Consider the following 21,129-nt stretch of genomic DNA (forward strand, 5'->3'; position numbering starts at 1 on the left):
ACTTCAGCCAGGTCACGATCTCGTGGTCCGTGAGTTCGAGCCCTGCGTCAGGCTCTGGGCTGATGGCTCAGAGCCTGGAGCCTGTTTCCGATTCTGTGTCTCGCTCTCTCTCTGCCCCTCGCCCGTTCATGCTCTGTCTCTCTCTGTCCCAAAAAAATAAATAAACGTTGAAAAAAAAAAAATTAAAAAAAAAAAAAAGAATAATGATTTTAGTTGCCAAAAAAAAAAAAAGTAATTGAATAGTGTTTATCAATAGTCTTAAGGGAATTCATATTTTCACCTAGAATTCCACTTCTAGAACTTTAGCTAAAGAAATTATTCAAATGAGTGTTGCCTGGGTGCCTCAGTTAAGTGTCTGAATCTTGGTTTCGGTTCAGGTCATGATCTCATGGTTCATGAGTTCACGCCCTGTGTCGGGGTCTGTGTTGACAGCATGGAGCCTGTTTGGGATTCTCTGTCTCCGTCTCTCTCTCTGCCCCTCCCCTGCTTCCATGCCTTCTTGCGCGCGCGCGCGCGCCCTCTCTCTCTCTCTCTCTCTCTCTCTCTCAAAAATAAACAAATAGGGGCACCTGGGTGGCTCAGTCAGTTGAGCAACCGACTTTAGCTCAGGTCATGATCTCACGGTTTGTGAGTTCCAGCCCTGCGTCGGGCTCTGTGCTGCCAGCTCAGAGCCTGGAGCCTGCTTCTGATTCTGTGTCTCCCTCTCTCTCTGACCCTCCCCCACTCATGCTCTGTCTCTCTCTGCCTCAGAAGTAAATAAACATTAAAAAAAATAATAAAAATTAAAAAAATAAACAAATAAACATTAAAAAAAAAGAAATTATTCAAATGAAGAAAAGAACCTACACACATCAGATGCTCATTCCCAAATTAGAAAAAAAATAAAGGTTCATCAATAAGAGAGGAAAATAGATAATTGTGGTACATTCTCTCTCTTGAAAGAAAAAAAGTAGGAATTAGAACAGACTGTGCCCTACTATTACAATGATGGAAAAACATGCCTCGAAGAACATGCCTGAGAAGAACTCAGAAATGTTAATAACAGCTCTATTTGGAGGGAAGGGGAGGGAAATATGATTACAGCAATGTAAAATGCGAAAATGAAATACACAAAAATTATAGTGGTAGGATTGTGGGTTTCTGGATTTTTTAAAAACTTTCAGCAGCTTAGGGGCATCTGGGTGGCAAGGTTGGTTACGGGTCCAACTCTTGATTTTGGCTCGGGTCATGATCTCATGGTTCATGGGTTCAAGCCCTGCATCGGGCTCTGCCCTGAGAGCATGGAGCCCGCCTGGGGTTCTGTCTCCCTCTCTCTTTCTGCCCCTTTCCCACTTGCTTTCTATCTCTCAAAATAAATAAAAGTAAACTTAAAAATTTTTTCTCAGCAGCTTCAAAAATTATATATATTTTAACTGAATGGGAATTAAACAGTAAACATTTTCTTTATAAAATGTTTACACTGTTGAGAAAAATAAAATGGGGCATCTCAGAGCTTTTACACAGGATTATAGTTGCACTCACTTATTCTCCATTAATATCAAACTGAAAGTAAATTCTGAAAAATTGCTACATACCTGATGTGTGTTGAATGAAGGAGTCTTTCTAGTGGTTCATGTGTAGCACAACTATATAGGAGTGACTTAGGATTAGTGATAAGAACCACAGGCCAGTCGCCAAAGATCAAATCTGCAAAGCTAAAGAGGTCATGATCAAAGGCAAAGATCCGGTACCTAGAGACCAGAAGACAAAAAGTAATTTAGTCACTTCATATTATAAGAGGGCATGAAGGTTATACACGAAACAAATGTAAAAATATAAAACTATACTTTGAGATCATGAATTTGAATGCAAAGTAAATTAACACTGTGTTTCTGTCCTTCTTCCCTTGCCCTGACCACTTTATACTTCATATTAGTCACAAATGGGATCTGATTGAAGAATTGAATTTAACTGTGCCTTAGAACAATGTCTTGTACATAACATGCACTCTTTCGTTTTTAAGTAAATGCTTGTTAAATTAATTCATCTGATTTCTATACTGTAAGACTGTTTTGAACCTAAGATATCATCATAAGCTAATACTTGATATTCCTCATCTCTTCAAAAATGCTAATATTAACACAAACACAACTAGAAACGCTTCAGTCTTCTTTTAAACCTTTATTTCTATAATTTCAAGGAAATTTAACTGAAGTTGTTTTGGTTTTCTGAATGCATGGTGAAAGGTATAAATATTCATTAAAGAATAGCCAAAATTTTATATTTTGTACTTTTAAAACTGAGAAGAGAAATGATTAACTATGGCAGAAACAATAGTGCTCACCAAATACTCCACGTGCTCCCCTGCATTTCCCAGTCTCCCTGGTATTAGGTTGGGACCATGTGACTAGTTCTGGTCAATGGGCTGTGAACAGAAGTGACATGTATCACACTTCTGGTCCAAAGTACTTTAAGAGTGGGTCTGAATTCTCCATACTCTCTTCCCTGCACTGGAACTGAGATATTGAGATAGTGGCATTATAAGACAGATGAAGTCTGAATCCTTGAGTCACCCCACGGAAGAGAAATGCCTTGACTCATACCAGATTTACATAAATGAAAAAATAACATCTGTTGTTATGTAAAGCCACTGATATTGTCTAGATTTATTTGTATCCATAACAAAGCCTAGCCTAATATTACTAACATACTTTTAAAAACTCTTCTATTGTACTAATACACTTAAATGTTTATAAGGCAGGTATAGGTTAGGTCCTTTAGTAAAACTCCAGATAAAACCCCAGGGTTGGAACACAGGAGAGCAGGTGGGAAGAGAAAGAGAGGAAATGGTTTCATAATATCACTTAACTTGTAACTGTAGTATTTATAAGAAATAAATAAGCTGATCAAGGGTGAGGAAAGCTATCTGGTAAGAGGCAATCCCAGCCCAGCCTACAACCTCACAGTCATGAATAGACAGGCCTTAACTCACAGTAATTACAGTTGCCAAATAATTACAGGCTTCAAGCATAGCTCTTAGACAGTTTCTAGTGGAGCCAAGTGAAATGAATAAGTACCTTCCAAGATGTAAAGCTATCTTTTCATTAATGGAAGTAGTTAAAAATAGAAAGATAACATATTCAGCTCAACAAATATTTATTTAGTGCCTAATATCTTCAGAGAACTGAGTTTGAATAAATTAAACAGCAACTGATAATAGTTAAACAATGAGATGATATTCATCTACATTTAAACTATTGTACTTAGTTATTCTCAAAATATATAGTCAGTTCTTTTCTATATACACTTAACTATACTATATGCTTTTGATAAACAAGTTATGTTTTCTCAAAGAAAGACTTTTATCTTTATAAAACCAACTATCATGTATCTGAAGAACTTATATCACTAACATCTTATAGTAATAACTAGAAAAGGTAGATATAAAATTCAGAAGGAAAAGTATTACATTTTCAGTTCTAGTCTTTCTCAAAGTGTGGTCCAAAGAGCTCCTGGTGGGCTTTAAAAAAATTCAGTTTCTTGCAGTTCTAGACCAACACAAATTCTCTACAGATAGGGCCTCAAAATTTTAATTTTTAATAAGCTTCTCCATAATCCTTGAGCACACAAGAGTTTGAGAACTATTTCTTAATGGATGCATCTTAAAAACCCAATGTAACATAGTGATGGCAAGCATAACTGTTGCAACAAGGTTTTTGCATATCAACATACATAATATATATATTACTTTAAAAATTTAGAGCTATCAGGGTGTCAGGGTAGCTCAGTGGGTTGGGCATCCGGCTCTTGGTTTTGGCTCGGGGCATGGTCTCAAGGTTCGTGGGTTGCTGAGAGCACAAAGCCTGCTTGGGATTCTGACTGACTCTCTCTCTCTCTCTCTCCCCCTCCCCCATGCATGTGCACTCTCTCCCTCTCCAAATAAATAAATAAGCATTAAAAAAACAAAACAAAAACAAAACTTAGAACTATCACAAGTTTTTCCTTAACTGGGATCACCCATGATAGCAATAAGAAACCTATCATTGCTTTATCAAGACTTACATGTGTAAGGTATATTTTGTGGGGTAGTTCCCTTACCTTCTGTTATCCTTCCAGTCTCCCACCTCAAGTTCCAAAGTGCCCTGGAGGTGACGAGTGTGCAAAACAGGCATCAGTCCGCCTAGTGTATGGAGGTGCCCACACAAATACGCTGTAGCTGAACTAACCAATGAAAAATAAATGGAATAAATGAGCAGATAACTTGTGATGCCAAACTAATAAAAAGACCTCTTCAGGAAAGCAAGATGGGTTGAGTAACGTAAAAGAATTACAAATAATTAATTTTGATTTTGGAAGCCTGCCTCACCTCATTATTGACCGAATTCCTGGTGATGGAGAAAGGATAGTGGATGTTGTATAGTGTCCGAACCAAATACTGTGGTTGCTCCGAGTACTTTCCTTAACGAGTAATAGAAGTTCCTCCATCCGTTTCTGAATTGGGAGAGAAACAGAAGGATCTTTAATTAGGGCTCAGGCTGAAATGTATACATTAAGCATCTCCCTTGGAGTTTTATATTATGTCTAGGGCTTAAACCCTACTAATTAATGACCTGTATGGTCCTGTTTTAAACTGTTTTCACATACATTATAATTCATTTGGTCCTAAAAATACATCTATGCTAGGGTGCCTGGGTGGCCCAGTCAGTTAAGGGTTCAACTCTTGATTTCAGCTCAGGTCACGATCTCACGGTTCGTGAGTTTGAGCCTTGCATGGGCCCCATGCTGACAGCATGAGGCCTGCTTGGGATTCTCTCTCTCCATCTCTCTCTGCCCCTTCCCTGCTCTCATGCACACATGAGTGCACTCTCTCTCTCAAAATAAATAAATAAACATTAAAAAAAAAAAAACTCTATGCTCAGTAGGGCAGGTGTTATCCCCATTTGATGGATAAGGAAATTGAGAAGAATAATCTTTAAATTACATAAGTTTCTTTCTTTTTATGATAAATTTCTTTATAGAAATAAAAAAGAACCTCTAATCTTTCAGCCCTGTATACTACATTGCAATTAATAAGGAGGATCTTGAGGGGGCACCTGGGTGGCTTAGTCGGTTGAATGTCTAACTCTTGATTTCGGTTCAGGTCATAACCTCACAGTTCGTGGGAAAAAGCCCTGTGTTGGGCTCCATGCTGACAATGAAGAGCATGATTGGGATTCTCTCACTCTCTCTGCTCCTCCCCAGCTTGAGTGCTTGTACTCTCTCTCTCTCTCAAAAATAAAATCAATAAACTTAAAAAAAAAAAAAAAGAGGATCTTGAAACTAAACTTCTAAAATAAGATGTACATATGTCCACAAAAAGCCTTATACCTAAATGTTCAAAACGGTTCTACTCAGGATAGCCAAAATCTAGAAACCATCAGTATATCCAAACAACAGAGTGCTATGCAGCAACAAGAAAAGAACTATTCGAACACATGATAGTATGGATGAGTCTCAAAAACATTACACTGAGCAAAAGAAGCTAGACACAAGAGTAATACTGTATGATTTCATTTACATAAAATTCTAGGGGCGCCTGGGTGGCTTAGTTGGTTAAGCATCTGACTTCCACTCAGGTCATGATCTCATGGTTTGTGGGTTCAGCCTGCATCATGCTCTGTGTTCACAGCTCAGAGCCTGGAGCCTGCTTCAAATTGTATGTCTCCCTCTCTCTCTGCCCCTCCCCTGCTTGCTCTGTCTCTGTCTCTCTCTCTCTCAAAAATAAGCATTATAAGAAAATTTTTAAGAAGATTAAAAAATAAATTCTAGAACAAACAAAACTAATCTATACTGACAGAAAACCAATCAGTGGTTCCCTAGGATTGGGGTGAAGACTGACTATACAACTTCCTGGGATAATAGAAATGTTCTATCTTGATTTGGTGACAGTTATACAAGTATATACACTTGTCAAAATTCTTCAAACTCTTTAAATGAGTGCATATTATATTTAAATCATCCCTCATCAAGTTTATATCAAATATAATGTGTACATGTATAAATATAAGTGAATGATCTGTAAAGTGCTTACAGCAATGAATTCCTGGGCTGTACCTTCAGGGTTTCTAATTAATAAGTCTCTGCATTTTATAAGACTCCAACTGATTTTCATGCAGACCTGATGTTTGAATATCTTAAAAAAATTAAGGAGTAGGCTTTGATAATTACAAGATAACAAAATATACCTTCATTAAATAAAATGCCTAATAAACGTTGAAAAAAAAATAAATTAAAAAAATAAATAAATAAAATGCCTACTAGAAAACAATGCATTGCACAATATTCTGTTCACTTGATTTCAAGCTCTTCTGAATCCTCATATCACTCTGAATCTCCTTCAGCACTTAGCAAATTCTGCCCTTATTGTAGTTATTTCTGCACTAGTCTTATGCCCCTCTGCTAGATTAAATATTCTGAGATGAAGGACTTGACCTTATCACTTTTGTATTCTTACATATGACCACATTTGTCTTGCATGTGGGCATGTGCTCATTAATGAGTAGACATTTGTTGTACTAAGAAATAATGAGAGGGGCGCCTGGGTGGCTCAGTCGGTTAAGCGGCCGACTTCAGCTCAGGTCATGATCTCACGGTCCGTGAGTTCGAGCCCCGCGTCGGGCTCTGTGCTGACAGCTCAGAGCCTGGAGCCTGTTTCGGATTCTGTGTCTCCCTCTCTCTGACCCTCCCCTGTTCATGCTCTGTCTCTCCCTGTCTCAAAAATAAATACAATGTTAAAAAAAAAAAAAGAAATAATGAGAGTTTCTCACATGTGATCTTCCAGACACTTTTAATCTAGCAACAGTTTTCATCTAACTTACAAAAAAAAAAAAAATACTTTAAAAGAAACTTATTTACTTCAACGGTTGCCCTTCTCCTATTAAAAAAAAATACAGACCATTAGTTAGAAATGGCAACTATGGGGATTTAGGAATATACCATATAGTATAAAAGCTGTATGCCCTACACCTTGCAAAGTGCATGTTGCTCTTAGTACATATTTAATAAATGTGTACTGAATTATATAAAATGTGAGGTACTTCTTTGCCAGATTTTGGGATAGGGATAGCAAAGAACAGGATAGCGATGACAGTGCTAAAGTACCCAGTGATTTCTTCTAGCCATACTTGTAATCACAGTAAATGTTTTTTTCAAGAATTTCTTGATTAGAATTTGTTTACCTAGGATAGTTTTAAGAGAGCCACATGTATCCAAGAAAAAAAATAGGTTAGCTACAAAGGGAAGTGAGATTTTTACTGTACCTCATCTAAAATTCCAAAGAAATTATAGGGTCTCTTGGGCCCTGGATTTTGGGTGGCATCCAAAGAGATGAAAGAATAGTTGCCAAAGGGAGTACTGTGGACATAATGGAAAGAGCCATCCCTACGTACGGCAGAATATTTCCTAAAAAATACAAGACAGGAAAGTTTTAATGCAATCACAAAAAGACAGAATGAGTTTAAATTCCTTCCCTTGTATCACACAATATTTTGCCTCCCTTTGAAAAGAAAATTTCCTGATCAACAGAGAAATACACTAAACTAGATCTGCAATAAACTGATTAAAAGAAATTTTAAAGTTTTTCCCATTGTCTACAAAGATTCAAGCAATCTAATTAATCAATAACCAAACAAAAGGTCATCAAGCAAAGCAGAGAAGTAGGTAGCTATTTTAGGCAGTTAGAAAGAGAGCAATTAGAATCCAGCAAAATGGTATTTACCAATCATTGAAAAATTTACTAAGAAGCTACTAAGTACCTAAGAGAATTCTTGGTGTAATGAGATACAAAAGGTGTTTACATCTTGAAACAGGACTACAGAAGCTTAACTCACAATAAAGCCTTGCAAAGATGAAGTCATCAAGCCAGGAGAAAAATGTTAGTTAGGTCTGGGTCAGTAAATCTTTTTCAGTTCCTAAAAATGTATTGGTAACATACACAGGGCACACATTCAGTAATGAAAGTCCTCACTACCTAAGTATCAACAGTGTTCAGGTGTCCATAAGGTTGGAAAGTAAAGAGCAGGGGGAAAGTACAGAGAACAGAAACTCATTAAGATTTGTTGAATAAACATGAAGGAAGGTATAGATTGCATTGGGGACATATTTATATTACTCAAATGTCAAAATATTATAAGAAAATAGGTAAGTGTCTTATATGACACTTTACCTAAAAGCACAAATAGAAAATACAAATAGGCTTCTGAAACAATGTGTTATCAGAAAGCTATATTTAAGCCACAACAGTCATCAAATATATCATAAAATAAATATATTGTCATACATATTATAATTAATAGTCAATTAGTTCTATTGCCTCTCTTCTTGGTATTTTTAAATTTTCTATATTGGGGGTTTTTTCCACACTAAAATTTTTATTTGTGTTTTTGCTGCTTAATTTGTTTTCAGAGTTATTCTTTAGGTTCTTATCATCTCACATATGTTGTTTCATTTCCTACATTTCTAACATATTACAATCCAACTATCTAAAAATAAACCCCACTATTTGAAAGCAGAGGTTAAAATATATGATACCTATTAACATTTTCTAAATGCTGGATTCTGGCATTCTCTGGGACATTTTTAAAATCAAGATTTAGCTTTAAGAGTTTTTTTTTCCTTCAGGTTGATGTATCTGTAGTGTCTATTTCTCTGGCAAAATGCCATTTATTAAAAATTCAGATAAAGTTTGGGGTGCCTGGGTGATTAAGTCAGTTAAGTGTCCGACTTCAGGTAGGTCATGATCTCATAGTTCGTGGGTGTGAGCCCCACATCAGGCTCTGTGCTGACAGCTCAGAGCCTGGAGGCTGCTTCAAATTCTGTGTCTCCCTCTCTCTTTGCCCCTCCCCTGCTCATGTTCTGTCTCTGTCTCTCAAAGATAAATAAATGTTAAAAAAACATTCAGATAAAGTTTAGGTGTTTAGAAACAAAAACATAAAGGTAAGAAACTTTCAAGTGACTAAAATCCTCACTCTCCCGATAACAGACCCTAAGTCCTGTTAATTCTTCTTTGAAAATGTTTCTTAGTTCATCTCCATAGTCACCATCAAAGATACAAACAGATAACAGAAAATTTTCATCTCTGACCTTTTCCTTCCTCACATTAACAAAAGAGGACAACTTCATTCTCCAAGTTATGGTGACTCTAATTACATGTTAGTTAACCAATGCTTTTTGACCTACCACCTTGTAGCTGATGTTATAATCATCATGTCTATGTACTTTGTTAGATAGGTTTGTCTCCTATCACTTCAGGCCTTTCCATATCATGACGGGACTATTATAGGACTCTCCTGTTTGCTCTATAAAACTCCAATCTCCCTCTTTTTTCCTTATTATCCCTATCTTTTTTCTTTTTTTTGCTGTGTGATTGCCCTTTATAAAATATTATTTCATTATGTGACTTGTCTCCTTAGGAATCTGTACTGAATTATGAACCATTACTCAACACATCTAAATTTCTATACTTGTCACTTAAAATCTCCATAAATTGGCCCTAAGCTACCTACCCAATGTCATACCAGTCCTCAAAATGGTCCTTTATTCTGGTGATGCCAATTTCCCTACTGTCCCTAAAAGCTCATTCTAGCTTTTAAAGCTCTGGGGTTTTACCTAAAATATACCCCCTGGGGAGCCTAAGTGGCTTAGTCGGTTAAGCAACTGACATTGGCTCAGGTCATGATCTCACAGTTTGTGAGTTCAAGCCCTGCATCAGGCTCTGCACTGCCAGGGCAGAGCTTGCTTGGGATTTTCACTCTCTCCTCTCTCTCTGCCCCTCTCCCAGGTGTGCTTTCTCTCTCTAAATAAACTTTTAAAAAAAAAATGTAAAAAAAAAAAATATATATATATATATATTATACACACATACGTATACATACATATACATATATATCCCTTAAAATTTCTTACTTCCCCAAATGCTACCTATCTTTTAAGACTGAATGCACTTTTTACTTCTTTTATAATGTCTTCTCTAACTTGCAACTAGTAGATACATAAGTTCTGGAGATCTAATGCACAGCATAGTAATTATAACCCACAATACTGTATTATAAATTTGGAAGTTACTAAGAGACTTGGGGTGCCTGGGTGGCTCGGTCAGTTAAGTATCCAACTCTTGATTTCGGCTCAGATCATGATCTCACGGGTTCGTGGGATCAAGCCCCACGTCAGGCTCTGTGCTGACAATGTAGAGCCTGCTTGGATTCTCTCACTCCTTCTCTCTCTGCCTCTCTGTCAAAATAAATACATAAACTTAAAAAAAAAGCCAATAAGAGACTAGATCTTAATTATTCTTATCACAAAAAAGAAATGATAATTATTTGTTGGTAATCAAATTATTAGCTAACTCTAAGGTAGTCATCATTCCACCATATATAAACATATCACATAAACATGTTGTACATCTTAAACTTACACAGTGTTATATGTCAATTAAATGTCGATAATAAAATAAAATGAAGTCTCCTCTATGTCTGCCCTATGCTGACTTCTGCCCTTTCAGATTTCTCATAGTGATTATCACGTGTACCAAATAATCTAGCATTTCATCAGTCATCCCTTCATTGTTCTTTTCTAATTGTTTCCTAAACAATTCTTATCTCCCTTAACTGGACTTCCTTGAAGGTAGAGGCTACATTTTTTAATATTAGTTCTTGTATCTTTCACATTACCCAACTAATGATGGGCTCTCAATAAATTCTCACTACTTGAGTGATTGACATTGTAAGACAAAACTATCAAATACCCTGGAACTGAAAGTGAAATTACAACTAAAAGAAGCCCAACACATTGAAACTAGAGAACTGGTCTCTAACTTAAACAGCCTTTCACATTCACAGTCTTTTTCACATTCACAGCAGATAAAGAAAATTCTAATATTTCTATGGCATACTGGGACAAAAGGACAGAGCAGCCAGGGTGACCAACGATGCTCCTAGAGGCTAAGAGAATCAGTTTCTCAGTATTCTTAAAATCCACAGTACTCTAGTGACAAACTCTAACCTAAATGACTTCTGAGGTATAGCATGGTGACTAGAGTCAAAAACACTTGTATATTTGAAAGTTGGTGAGAGTAGATTTTTAAAGTTTTTATCACAAGAAAAAAAGTGTTTTAACTATGCGTAGTGATGGGTGTTAACTAGACTTATCGTGGTTACTATTTCACAATATACACAAACATCAAAATTTTATGTTGTACACCTGAAATGAATATAATGTTATATGTCAGTCATACATAAATAAAAAAAACTAAAATTAAAGAAACGACTTCTGCTATGCATCAATGGCAAAAAAAGTTTCTGTGAAATAGTGAAAGTATTTATTAGGCAATAAAAAGCATTAAAGTATATGAAATAAAAGGAATTAAAGAAAGAAAAAGGCTTGGGAGGAAAAAAAAAGAATTTAATCTGTCACTGAATACACAAAAATTCTATATTACCAGAGGGTCTTTATATAGAAATTTTGTCACTTAAAAAATGTTTTTACCCATTCATTGACTTGACTGCACCCTCCTTGTACTACCTCATGGTCTTCTGTTCATTACAGTACCTGTAATAATTCTCGACACTTTCCAGACTTGCAATGTTGAATACATCTAATTAAAAGGAAAAGAACAAACATCATCTATATTAAAAAGGAGGATACAAATATGTTAATGACTAAAGCAAAATGGCAATACTTTCAATAACCCTTTAAATGCCAGAATGCCAATAAATTAGCTTGATAATTCTTAAATCTTGATAAAAGAATTCATACTATCTGGAAACTTATTTAAGAGACCTACTATACTAGAGAATAATAAATACTTTGATACTACGTACTATACAGTATAAATCAATTTCAAGTTGTAAGATTGGACTGTTGTTGCTGCTGTTTTAATCCTGTGAAACATGCCTGATACAAAGATCCATGCCAAGTGTTTCTGAACACCAGATCACTTTGCTAACAGGGCCAAAGTCCCTCTCTTCTTAAGTCTCAAAACGATTCAGTAAGAAAAGAGTTATATAATGGTAACGGGTAAGGTGGTCCTAGAACACTTATCTGGAAATAATGATGATTTCATAGAGCTCGACTGCCTGGTTGCAATAACTAAAATTATTTACCTCGGCTTGGAATTCCAAGAATCTACTACATTTCTAATAACTTTAGAGAATAAGTTGTTAAGTCCAATTTAGGACAAAAGAAATATTATTGTGTATGTAATCCTCTTACTAAAAGAACTACACTGTTATAGTTAATCTTAATAAAAAATAGTTTCCTCCTATCTTAACACAGTATATAAACATGTATAAAAACACATACCATAAGCATTTGTGCCTATACAAGTCAAATTAGATTATCATGAACTCCAAAGGACAAGTTCTGCTCACAAGATCTAATCACAAGAGTCTGACATTTATTACTTGAAATAAAGTAGCTTGGCCTGAAAAAATGTTTTAAATATGTACAGGCATGCTTTTTATTGCAAAAGAATTTGATCTCTACCACTAATTAGGATTAGGAAAAAAGGGAAATGTAAATACAGATCTTCCTCAATTTACAGACAAATCTACTATAAGTTGGAAATATTTAAGTAGCCACCTGGGTGGCTCAGTTGGTTAAGTATCTGACTTTGGTTCACATCGTGATCTCACGGTTCGTGGGTTCGAGCTCCATGTGGGGCTCTAGTGATGACAGCTCAGAGCCTGGAGCCTGCTTCAGATTCTGTGTTTCCCTCTCTCTCTGCCCCTCCCCTGCTCGTGCTCTGTCTCTCTCTCTCAAAAATAACTTTAAAAAAACATAAAAAAAGAAAAAAGAAAAAATGCATTTAACACACCTAAACTACTGAACAAGAGATTATCCTCACCTACTTTAAACATGCTCAGAATGTTTAAAGGCATTTTATAGGCATTATAGGCATTATAATGTTTATAGGCATTAGCCTATAGTTCGGCAAAATCATCTAACACAAAGTCTGATTTATAATAAAGTGTTGAATAGCTCACGTAACTTATTGAATACTATACTTAGAGTGAAAAATGGAATAGTTGCATGGGCACAGAATGGTTATAAGGTTATTGGCTGTTTAACCTGGTGATCGTGTTCAGCATTACCAGAGTATCATACCGCATATCACTAGCCCAGGAAAAGATAAATATTCAAAATTTGAAGTATAGTTTCTATTGAATGTATATCACTTTCACACCATTGTAAAGTCTGAAAATCATAGGTCTAACCATTTTAAGTTGAACCATGGTTAGTTGGGGCCAAACTTATGGGGTATACCAGAGAAAGTTGTAAGCCAGATATCCCAACATCAATTAAGGATTCCTAGTTGTTTGGTAAGAACTATTTATAAAGAGGGCATTTTCTGATCAAACCAATAGCTGTGCATTTCACCAGATAGAATTATCTGTTTCAAATGATAGCTTTAAAAATATATATATAATTAGGTACACAATAGCAGTTAATAATCAAATGAAGCGAAGTACTTAACCATAAGGAAGACAACCTTTATAAAACAAACCTACCATTATAACACTTTGCAGAAGAGTTCATTTCCCTACTAACACTATAATAACAATCTAAAAAATGGGAAGGGATTATCTATTTCTCTCCTCATGCATATGGAGATTTATTTGCCATTTAATTTTTTAATGTATACACAGTAAAATTCATTTACTGTGATGTACAGTTCTTTGGGTTTTGACAAATGCATAGGTGTATCTACTGCCACAATGGAGAACAGTTCCATCACCTCCCAGAATTCTCTCATGATGCCTCTTTGTAGTCAGCCTCTGTCCCAACCCCAACCCTTGGCAACCATAATCTGTTCTCCACAGTTTTGCTTTTTCTTGAATGTCATATAAATGAAATCACACAGTATGTAGACTTATGGGTGGTAGTTTCCTTCAATCAGCAAAATGTATTTGACTGACTGATTCATTCATTCATGCATTCATTCATTTATTTCAAGTACCCTCCATGCCCAGTGTGGCTTGGAGGCTACTTCAATATGCCCAATGAGCTCGAACTCACTACCCTGAGATCACAAGTCAAATGCTTTACGACTGAACCAGCCAGGTGCCCAAAATGTATGTATTTTTTAAACAACTTCCTGCATAGGTTTTGCTAGAAGCTTTTCTTCATGTAAAGAAGAAAGGGCCATACCAACTTTCCCCTCATAGGCTAAAAGTGACATGTGTTTTAAATCACATAATATAGGGGCTCCTGGGTGGCGCAGTCGGTTAAGCATCCGACTTCGGCCAGGTCACGATCTCGCGGTCCGTGGGTTCGAGCCCCGCGTCGGGCTCTGGGCTGATGGCTCAGAGCCTGGAGCCTGTTTCCGATTCTGTGTCTCCCTCTCTCTCTGCCCCTCCCCCGTTCATGCTCTGTCTCTCTCTGTCCCAAAAATAAATAAAAAACGTTGGAAAAAAATAAAAAATAAAAAAATAAAATAAATCACATAATATAGTTGTATTTCAGAGTTGTGGCCTTCAGTCTATCTAAACCTATGTTACAACATTCCCATTTTATACTTTTATAATCTAAATTGGAGAATGTAGGCTCTTGAAGGGGGAAAAAAACTAGTTTTGATTTTATGTGGGTCTTGACTCTTACCATGATTTCCTTTGATATCAAGCCACTTGGTTTTTTCCAAGACCCTTGTCTTCTTCAGAATACCATGGTAAGTTTGCCATTCTACCTCATGCTGCCTGGATCCAAACTGTTCCTTTGTTTTGGCATCAGTGAGATCTCCTGTAGATTAAATAAGACTTGAATCACAATGTAAAATAAGCCCCAGGGAGTTAAAAATTGTTTTTAAGTGCACACTAAAGGAACAAAGACACTTAAAGTACTCAACATGTATAAACATAACAACTTATGAGTCCATCTATGTCCACAGCAAGCCATTTAAAATAAGATTTTCTTAGCAAGGACTTTGTTTCTTCTGGGTTAGCAAGGGCCTGTTTAACCTCCTGTGATATTAGAAATGGGTTCTGAAAAAAAATTATCTTTAAAGAGAGCAATACAAAATGCATCATGAAACTCTGATAAAAATGAAAACTATAAGAAATTCCAACACTCTGGGCAGAAGCCTGATATCTATGACAACCATATTTCCACACCCCAAATCAGGGTATGTAATCTGACCAAGTGTTATTTTTACAGCAAGAAGCAATCTGGAAGATGTGGTTTGGACAATGAAACACCAACATTTCTAGAAAACTAAGTGTACAGTTGAAATTGAGGTTTTCTATAAAATGAGAACTGATACTCTATCATGTCAGCAGAGGTGTTCCAGTAAGGTGGGTGGGATATGAATCCCCCAGTAGACAAGACAGATGCTTTTTTAGCTCGTCCTTCAACACATTTGGGAGCAGTTAGTCTGGAGAACCCAAGCCACAGAAGTACCAAGAGATGAAGAAAAGTGTCCTGAGTCACTTTAAGCCTCAAACAATTGACAACATAAGGTTGACTAACGTTGTAAAACAAACAAACAAACTGTAAATGTTAGTTAAAAAAAAAAAAAGATAACTTCTGATTTGTGGTTAAAGGACTTTCCCGAATCCTCTCTCAAATCCAGAACTACGACGACGACAAACAGGTACAGATATAAGATATAGTAAACGGCATACTAACTGATATCACGAGCCTTGCTTCTGCTTTGAGGGAACCTTGCTACTGCAAAGTTACTTGGATCTTGACTCAGTTACCCATGGCAAAGGTAACCGCAATGTCCCATCTCCTCTACAGAAGGACTCACCGGGGGCTGGGGCTATAGTGTTCCCAACGTCCCCGAAGTGAAAAGCTGCAGCCCAGGCTAGCATTCTATCATTCTGATCACAGAACAACACGACCACACGGCAACCCTCCCTACCTGTTGCCAGGACGAGAGCTGGTTGAATGATGCCAATAGTTTCTGAACAGAACTTCTCTAAGTCTACAGCTCTGCCTGGATCGCGAAACCTGCTCAGGTGAATGTCGGATATCTGCCGAAAGCAGGTATTAAACAGAGATATCTGAGTCAGGAAGAGGAAGCACAGACAGCAGGCGGCCCGGCAGCTCTCTGAAGGCGGACGGAAAAGGCAAGGATGCAATGCAATAACGAACCCTCCCAAGGAAGGACAGAGTCCCCAGCCAGAAGTTTGGGGCCGCGGCAGTGACGCCCCCGCGGGAACTGCCCGCGTCTCACCCCGTCGGGCAGGCTCTGCACCCACCCCCCGCCTTGCTCCCGCTGCGTCACCTGCAGACCCCAGAAGATGTTGCTGGCTCCGGGGCCCGGAGCGGGGTGCGGGCTCCGGGGGGCGCGGGGCTGGGGCAGCGGCGAGGGCTGACCAGCCAGGCCATAGTGCTCCAAGAGCACTGCCGCCAGTGCCGCTGCCGCCAGCCCCGTGACCACCTTCATGGCCAGCATTGCGGCCATTCCGCCCGCTCCTGCGCTGCCCTCCTGGTCCCGGGTTCCCCCGGTGCGGCGCCCCCGCGAGCTGCTCTGGCCGCACTTCCGGACTCTATGGTCGCGCGGGGCCTAAGGCTCAGCTTGTCGGCCTCGGCTGCACCTGCGCCTCGCAGCGCAAATGCAGCTCGCCAGCCGCCCGCGTCTCGGGGCAGGGTTTGCAAACCGAATGCCGGGGAAGAAAAGGAAACTGAGACCTCCAGCACCAATCAGGGTTGCCGAGGAGTGGCAGGGAAAGGACCCTGGTCCGGGAGGCGGAAACTAGAGTCCGGGCTCCGCCTTAGTCAATCATTCCTGACCCCAGTGGGTCAGTTTCCTTACCTGTAAAACGGAGTTAATAATGCCTCCCGTGCGTACTTCACAGGTTTGTGAGAATCAAAGTATGTATGAGGACGCCTTTTAAATTACTGTACAAATGTGACAGATGGCTTTCTTTCGGCCCTTACGATTATTAACAACGTGCTTCCATAGGTTTTCAATACATGTAATAAGTATGTTTTGTGATGTTATTTGTACCTAAATCTGATTTCATATGCACTTCGCTATATCATATCCCGTTAGAGTGTTATACCTCTCATTTGATAAATTGTAAATACTCCCTATGGGCAGGCACAGGAGAAGAATTAGATTCGGGTCCTGCCCTTGATTTATCTAACCATTCTGTTATTGTTGAACTTTTGGATTGTTTGTTATGTTAGGAATGTTCTGAACAAACATTTTTGAATAAACATATCGCTGTTCTGAATAAACATTTTTATACAAATAGCATCTTTTTTAACCCCTCTTTGAGTTATTTTTTGGGGGAATATGTTGCCAATATTGGAGTTATGCCAATTTCAATTTATTACATACTTTCCTGTGTACCTTTGGAAAGCAAGACATTGATATAAGCAGAAAATATAAAGAAACGTAAGTGGCTAAAAAACCATGGTTCTTTATCTTAGAAACTTATGTAGGAGACAAAAATACACAAATAAGTTTAATATAAGACCAATATGCCATTTGGCACAAGAGACAACCAGATATAAAAAGCTAGAGAAGGTTAAAACCAGTACAGATCACATCTTTGGAATCAGGAGGAGTTAAATTAAGGAAGTGGCATATAGAGGATGGATAGTATTTGAGTGGCAGAGATTGGGGGTGGGATGAGGAGAAGCACTTTCCACCAGGACCTAACATGAACCAAAGCATTAAGGTGAGAAAATGCAGGACAGCTTGAGGAGACAGTGAGTACTTCAGTCTGGGCTTGGGTATGCATAGAGGAATGGTAGTAATTGGACCAGACCTTTAGTTTGAGCCACATTTTAGAAGGCCTGTATAAATGTTAAGAGTGAAGATAGATCTGACAACAGCTTAGGGAACCGACTAGATAGAGGAGAGCTATGGCAGACAATCCTGTTAGAAGAATACTGGAATAATCTAGTGCTATGATCTGAATGTGTCCTCACAAAGTTTTTATGTTGAAATCTTAATACTCAATGTGATGGTATTTAGAGATAGGATCTGCCCTTGTGAACAGAATTAGTGCCCTTATAAAAGAGACTCTAGAGAGATCCCTCCCCCCTTCCACCATGTGAGGAGATAGTGAGAAGTCAGCAATCTACAACGTGGAGGAGAGCTTTACCAGAATCCAACCATGCTGGCACCTGATCTTAGACATCTAGCCTCCAGAACTGTGAGAAATAAACTTCTGTTTGCAACCCACCATTCTGTGATATTTTGTTTTGGCAGCCCAAATAGACCAAGATTGCAGGTACTGCATAATTATAAAGTCCTGAAGAAAGAAGATGGGAGAGTGACATTGAGATTAGAAAGGAAGCCTGGATGGCTCAGTCGGTTAAGCATTAGCCTTCTCAGCCTTTGGCTCAGGTCATGATTTCATGGTTCATTAGGTAGAGGCCCGCATCAGACTTTGGGCTGACAGCTTAGAGCCTGGAGCCTGCTTCAGATTGTGTGTCTCCCTCTCTCTCGGCTCCTGTCAAACTTTCCCTCTGTCTCTCTCAAAAATAAATAAACATTTTAAAAGAAGAATCAGATGTAAAATAATTGTAAAGACAGAAGCTACAGAATTTGACAGGTGATTGGATATTTGAGGAGAGAAAAAGAGATAGTTAAAATTTAGTGCCCAAAATTTGGAACCCAAGTGACAAAAGAACTAGGGCTATGGTGTATATATGGACAGCACTGTCCATATGAATAAAGTTTTAGTTTTGTCTAATACTGCACTAGAAAAAAAAATCTGTATGGATATCTTTAAACCAAATTTGGAGGATACGGTTGAGATGATCTGATTTAAAACACAGGCAATGTGGCATATAATATGGATTTGAAGAGACCTTGGAGGAACCTTAAAAATGTGAGAATCAAGGGTGCCTGGGTGGCTCAGCAGGTTAAGCATCTGACTTCGGCTCAGGTCATGATATCACAGTTGGTGAGTTTAAGCCCTGAGTCAGCTCTGTGCTGACAGCTCAGAGCCTGGAGCCAGCTTCAGATTCTGTGTGTGTGTGTCTCTCTCTGCCCCTCCCCTGCTCATGCTCTCTCTCTCTCTCTCTCAAAATAAATAAACATTATTTTTTTTAATATATGAGAATCATTTTCTAGAAATAGAATACAACAAGAAGCTATGTGATAGATGATAGGAACAGACCTGCTGTTAAGACATTTTGGACTGAGAAACTTGGTTTGAAGTCACAAAAGTCAGCAGTCTGGATTGCAGACACTGAATTGTCACCAAGCTGCTTCACTCACAGTGTTCAAAGTGAGTAGAAACAGGAATTATTAATTTAATTATGGTTAATGATTGTCCAAGGAGATACTGGTTTGACAGCTAATCACTACACATCATCATAAAAAGTGATTCTCAGTTCCTGTCAGTCAAAGGAAAAAGGTAGACTTCTTGTTATCTCATAAACAGAGCAAGTAGCATTTCACCATGAAAGCAAACTTTCCTAGAACTAAAGTCAAGGGGGAATGTATCACTTGGGCATTTCACAAACAATGTACATTGTCATCAATAGTCATAAATTGAACTATGTGATTCTCATAAACATAAGTTGTTGAAATTAACCTTCAGATCACTACCCAAACTGAAACTCATTTCAGTACCCATTAAATATTAACTCTTCATCCTCCCTCCCCCACCCCTTAATATAATGTTTTGATACATGTTATAGCATGTGTCAGAATTTCCTTCCTTTTTAAAGCTGAATAATATTTCACTGTATGAATATACCACATTTTCTTTATTCATTCATCTGTCGATGGTCATGTCGATTATTTCCATCTTTTGGCTATTGTGGACGCTGCTCCTATAATCATTAGCAGGTACCAGACAGTTTTCCAGCTTTTTGAGGAACACTACACTCACTCTTTAGAAAAACGAATTTGAGGATAATTTTATCTAGGTAGTTAAGGCTCTGCATAAGGAACCTGAAACTCCTGCAAAAGTAAGAAATCACAGATTAAGGAAATTCTCACACATGCTACAACATGGATGAGCCTTGAGAACATTATGCCAGTAAAATAAGCCAGTCACAAAGGACACATACTGTATGATTCCACCTACATAAGGTACTGAGAGTAGTCAAATTCACAGACACAGAAAGTAGGATGGTGGCTGCCAAGGACTGGAAAGAGGGGGAAATGAGGAGTTAAAGTTTAATAGGTACAGATTTTCAGTTTTGCAAGATGAAAATGTTCTGGAGATGGATGGTGGTGATGGTTGCATAACAACATGAATGCACTTAATGCTACCACACAGCTAAAATATACACAATGTGCATTTAAAAATGACTAAATTGGTAAATTTTATGTTACATGTCTTTTACCAAAATTTAAAAAATATAAATAAATACTAAATTAAAAAATAAACGTGGGAAGCTTGATCTTAGGTTACTATTAAAATGATCACCACTTATAAGTCATTTTATGGTTGGGTAAAAGAAACAATGACCATACAGCCACTTTGGAATGAGGCAATCACGGCAGGTTTGGATGACCTTAAATCTATGCTTCACATGTGTTTAAATGTATAACATAGATGGAGAAACAGTCATAAGATTGTCAGCTTTCAGATTCCTGGGATACAAGTGCTACTCTGCCATCTCTGCAATGAGGCATGAATCCATAAGCCTTAAAAAAAAAAATGCTCAGGGTATGGGTGGCTCAGTTGGTTAAGTGTCTGACTTTTGATTTTAGCTCAGGTTTTTTTTTTTTAAGTTTATTGATTTCATGTAGTGGTATTTAGAGATGGGCTAATTAGAGATGTCTATTTAGAGAGACAGAGAACACGAGTGGGGGAGGGGCAGAGAGAGAGAATCCCAAGCAGTCTCTGCACCGTCAGCACAGAGCCAGACTTGGGGCTTAAACCCATGAAACTAAGAGACCATGACCTGGGCTGAAATCAAGAGTTAGACACTTAACCAACTGAGCCAAACAGGTACTCCAAGTTTATGTATTTTAAATGTATTATAAAATATTCTTCCTTTGACCTTTTTTCAACCATCTAAAAATGTTAAAAGTATTCTTAGCTTGAAGGCTGTATAAAAATAGACAGCAGGTGGATTTGAGGCTATATTCTGCTAACTCCTAGTACAGCTATTCTTTGCTTGCACAACTCATTTTCCTGCACTGATAAATTATCTTGATTTTTCTATGTGTTTGGTCTTCCACATTCTTAT

General features: G+C 37.9%; 1 protein-coding gene across 4 annotated transcripts in view; it reads right to left on the bottom strand.

The window, feature by feature from the left end:
• The window catches only part of TMEM62 (transmembrane protein 62), a 33,553-nt gene extending 16,860 nt beyond the window's left edge, over nucleotides 1-16,693 (bottom strand). The window contains exons 1-8 of one of the 4 annotated variants that reach the window (XM_053224108.1): nucleotides 16,241-16,693; nucleotides 15,875-15,986; nucleotides 14,614-14,751; nucleotides 11,563-11,608; nucleotides 7,278-7,419; nucleotides 4,346-4,470; nucleotides 4,078-4,200; nucleotides 1,575-1,730 (exon numbers count right to left, since the gene is read on the bottom strand). In XM_053224108.1, the coding sequence (XP_053080083.1) occupies nucleotides 1,575-1,730; nucleotides 4,078-4,200; nucleotides 4,346-4,470; nucleotides 7,278-7,419; nucleotides 11,563-11,608; nucleotides 14,614-14,751; nucleotides 15,875-15,986; nucleotides 16,241-16,420 (1,022 nt within the window). In that variant the 5' untranslated portion in view covers nucleotides 16,421-16,693. Of the gene's footprint in view, nucleotides 1-1,574; nucleotides 1,731-4,077; nucleotides 4,201-4,345; nucleotides 4,471-7,277; nucleotides 7,420-11,562; nucleotides 11,609-14,613; nucleotides 14,752-15,874; nucleotides 16,064-16,240 lie in introns of all 4 variants that reach the window. The other 3 variants (XM_027067058.2, XM_053224109.1, XM_053224110.1) reach the window with 3 other exon arrangements.
• Between the last annotated feature and the right edge of the window lie 4,436 nt (nucleotides 16,694-21,129).

This window comes from Acinonyx jubatus, chromosome B3 (genome assembly GCF_027475565.1).
Source record: "Acinonyx jubatus isolate Ajub_Pintada_27869175 chromosome B3, VMU_Ajub_asm_v1.0, whole genome shotgun sequence".
Classification (NCBI taxonomy): domain Eukaryota; kingdom Metazoa; phylum Chordata; class Mammalia; order Carnivora; family Felidae; genus Acinonyx; species Acinonyx jubatus.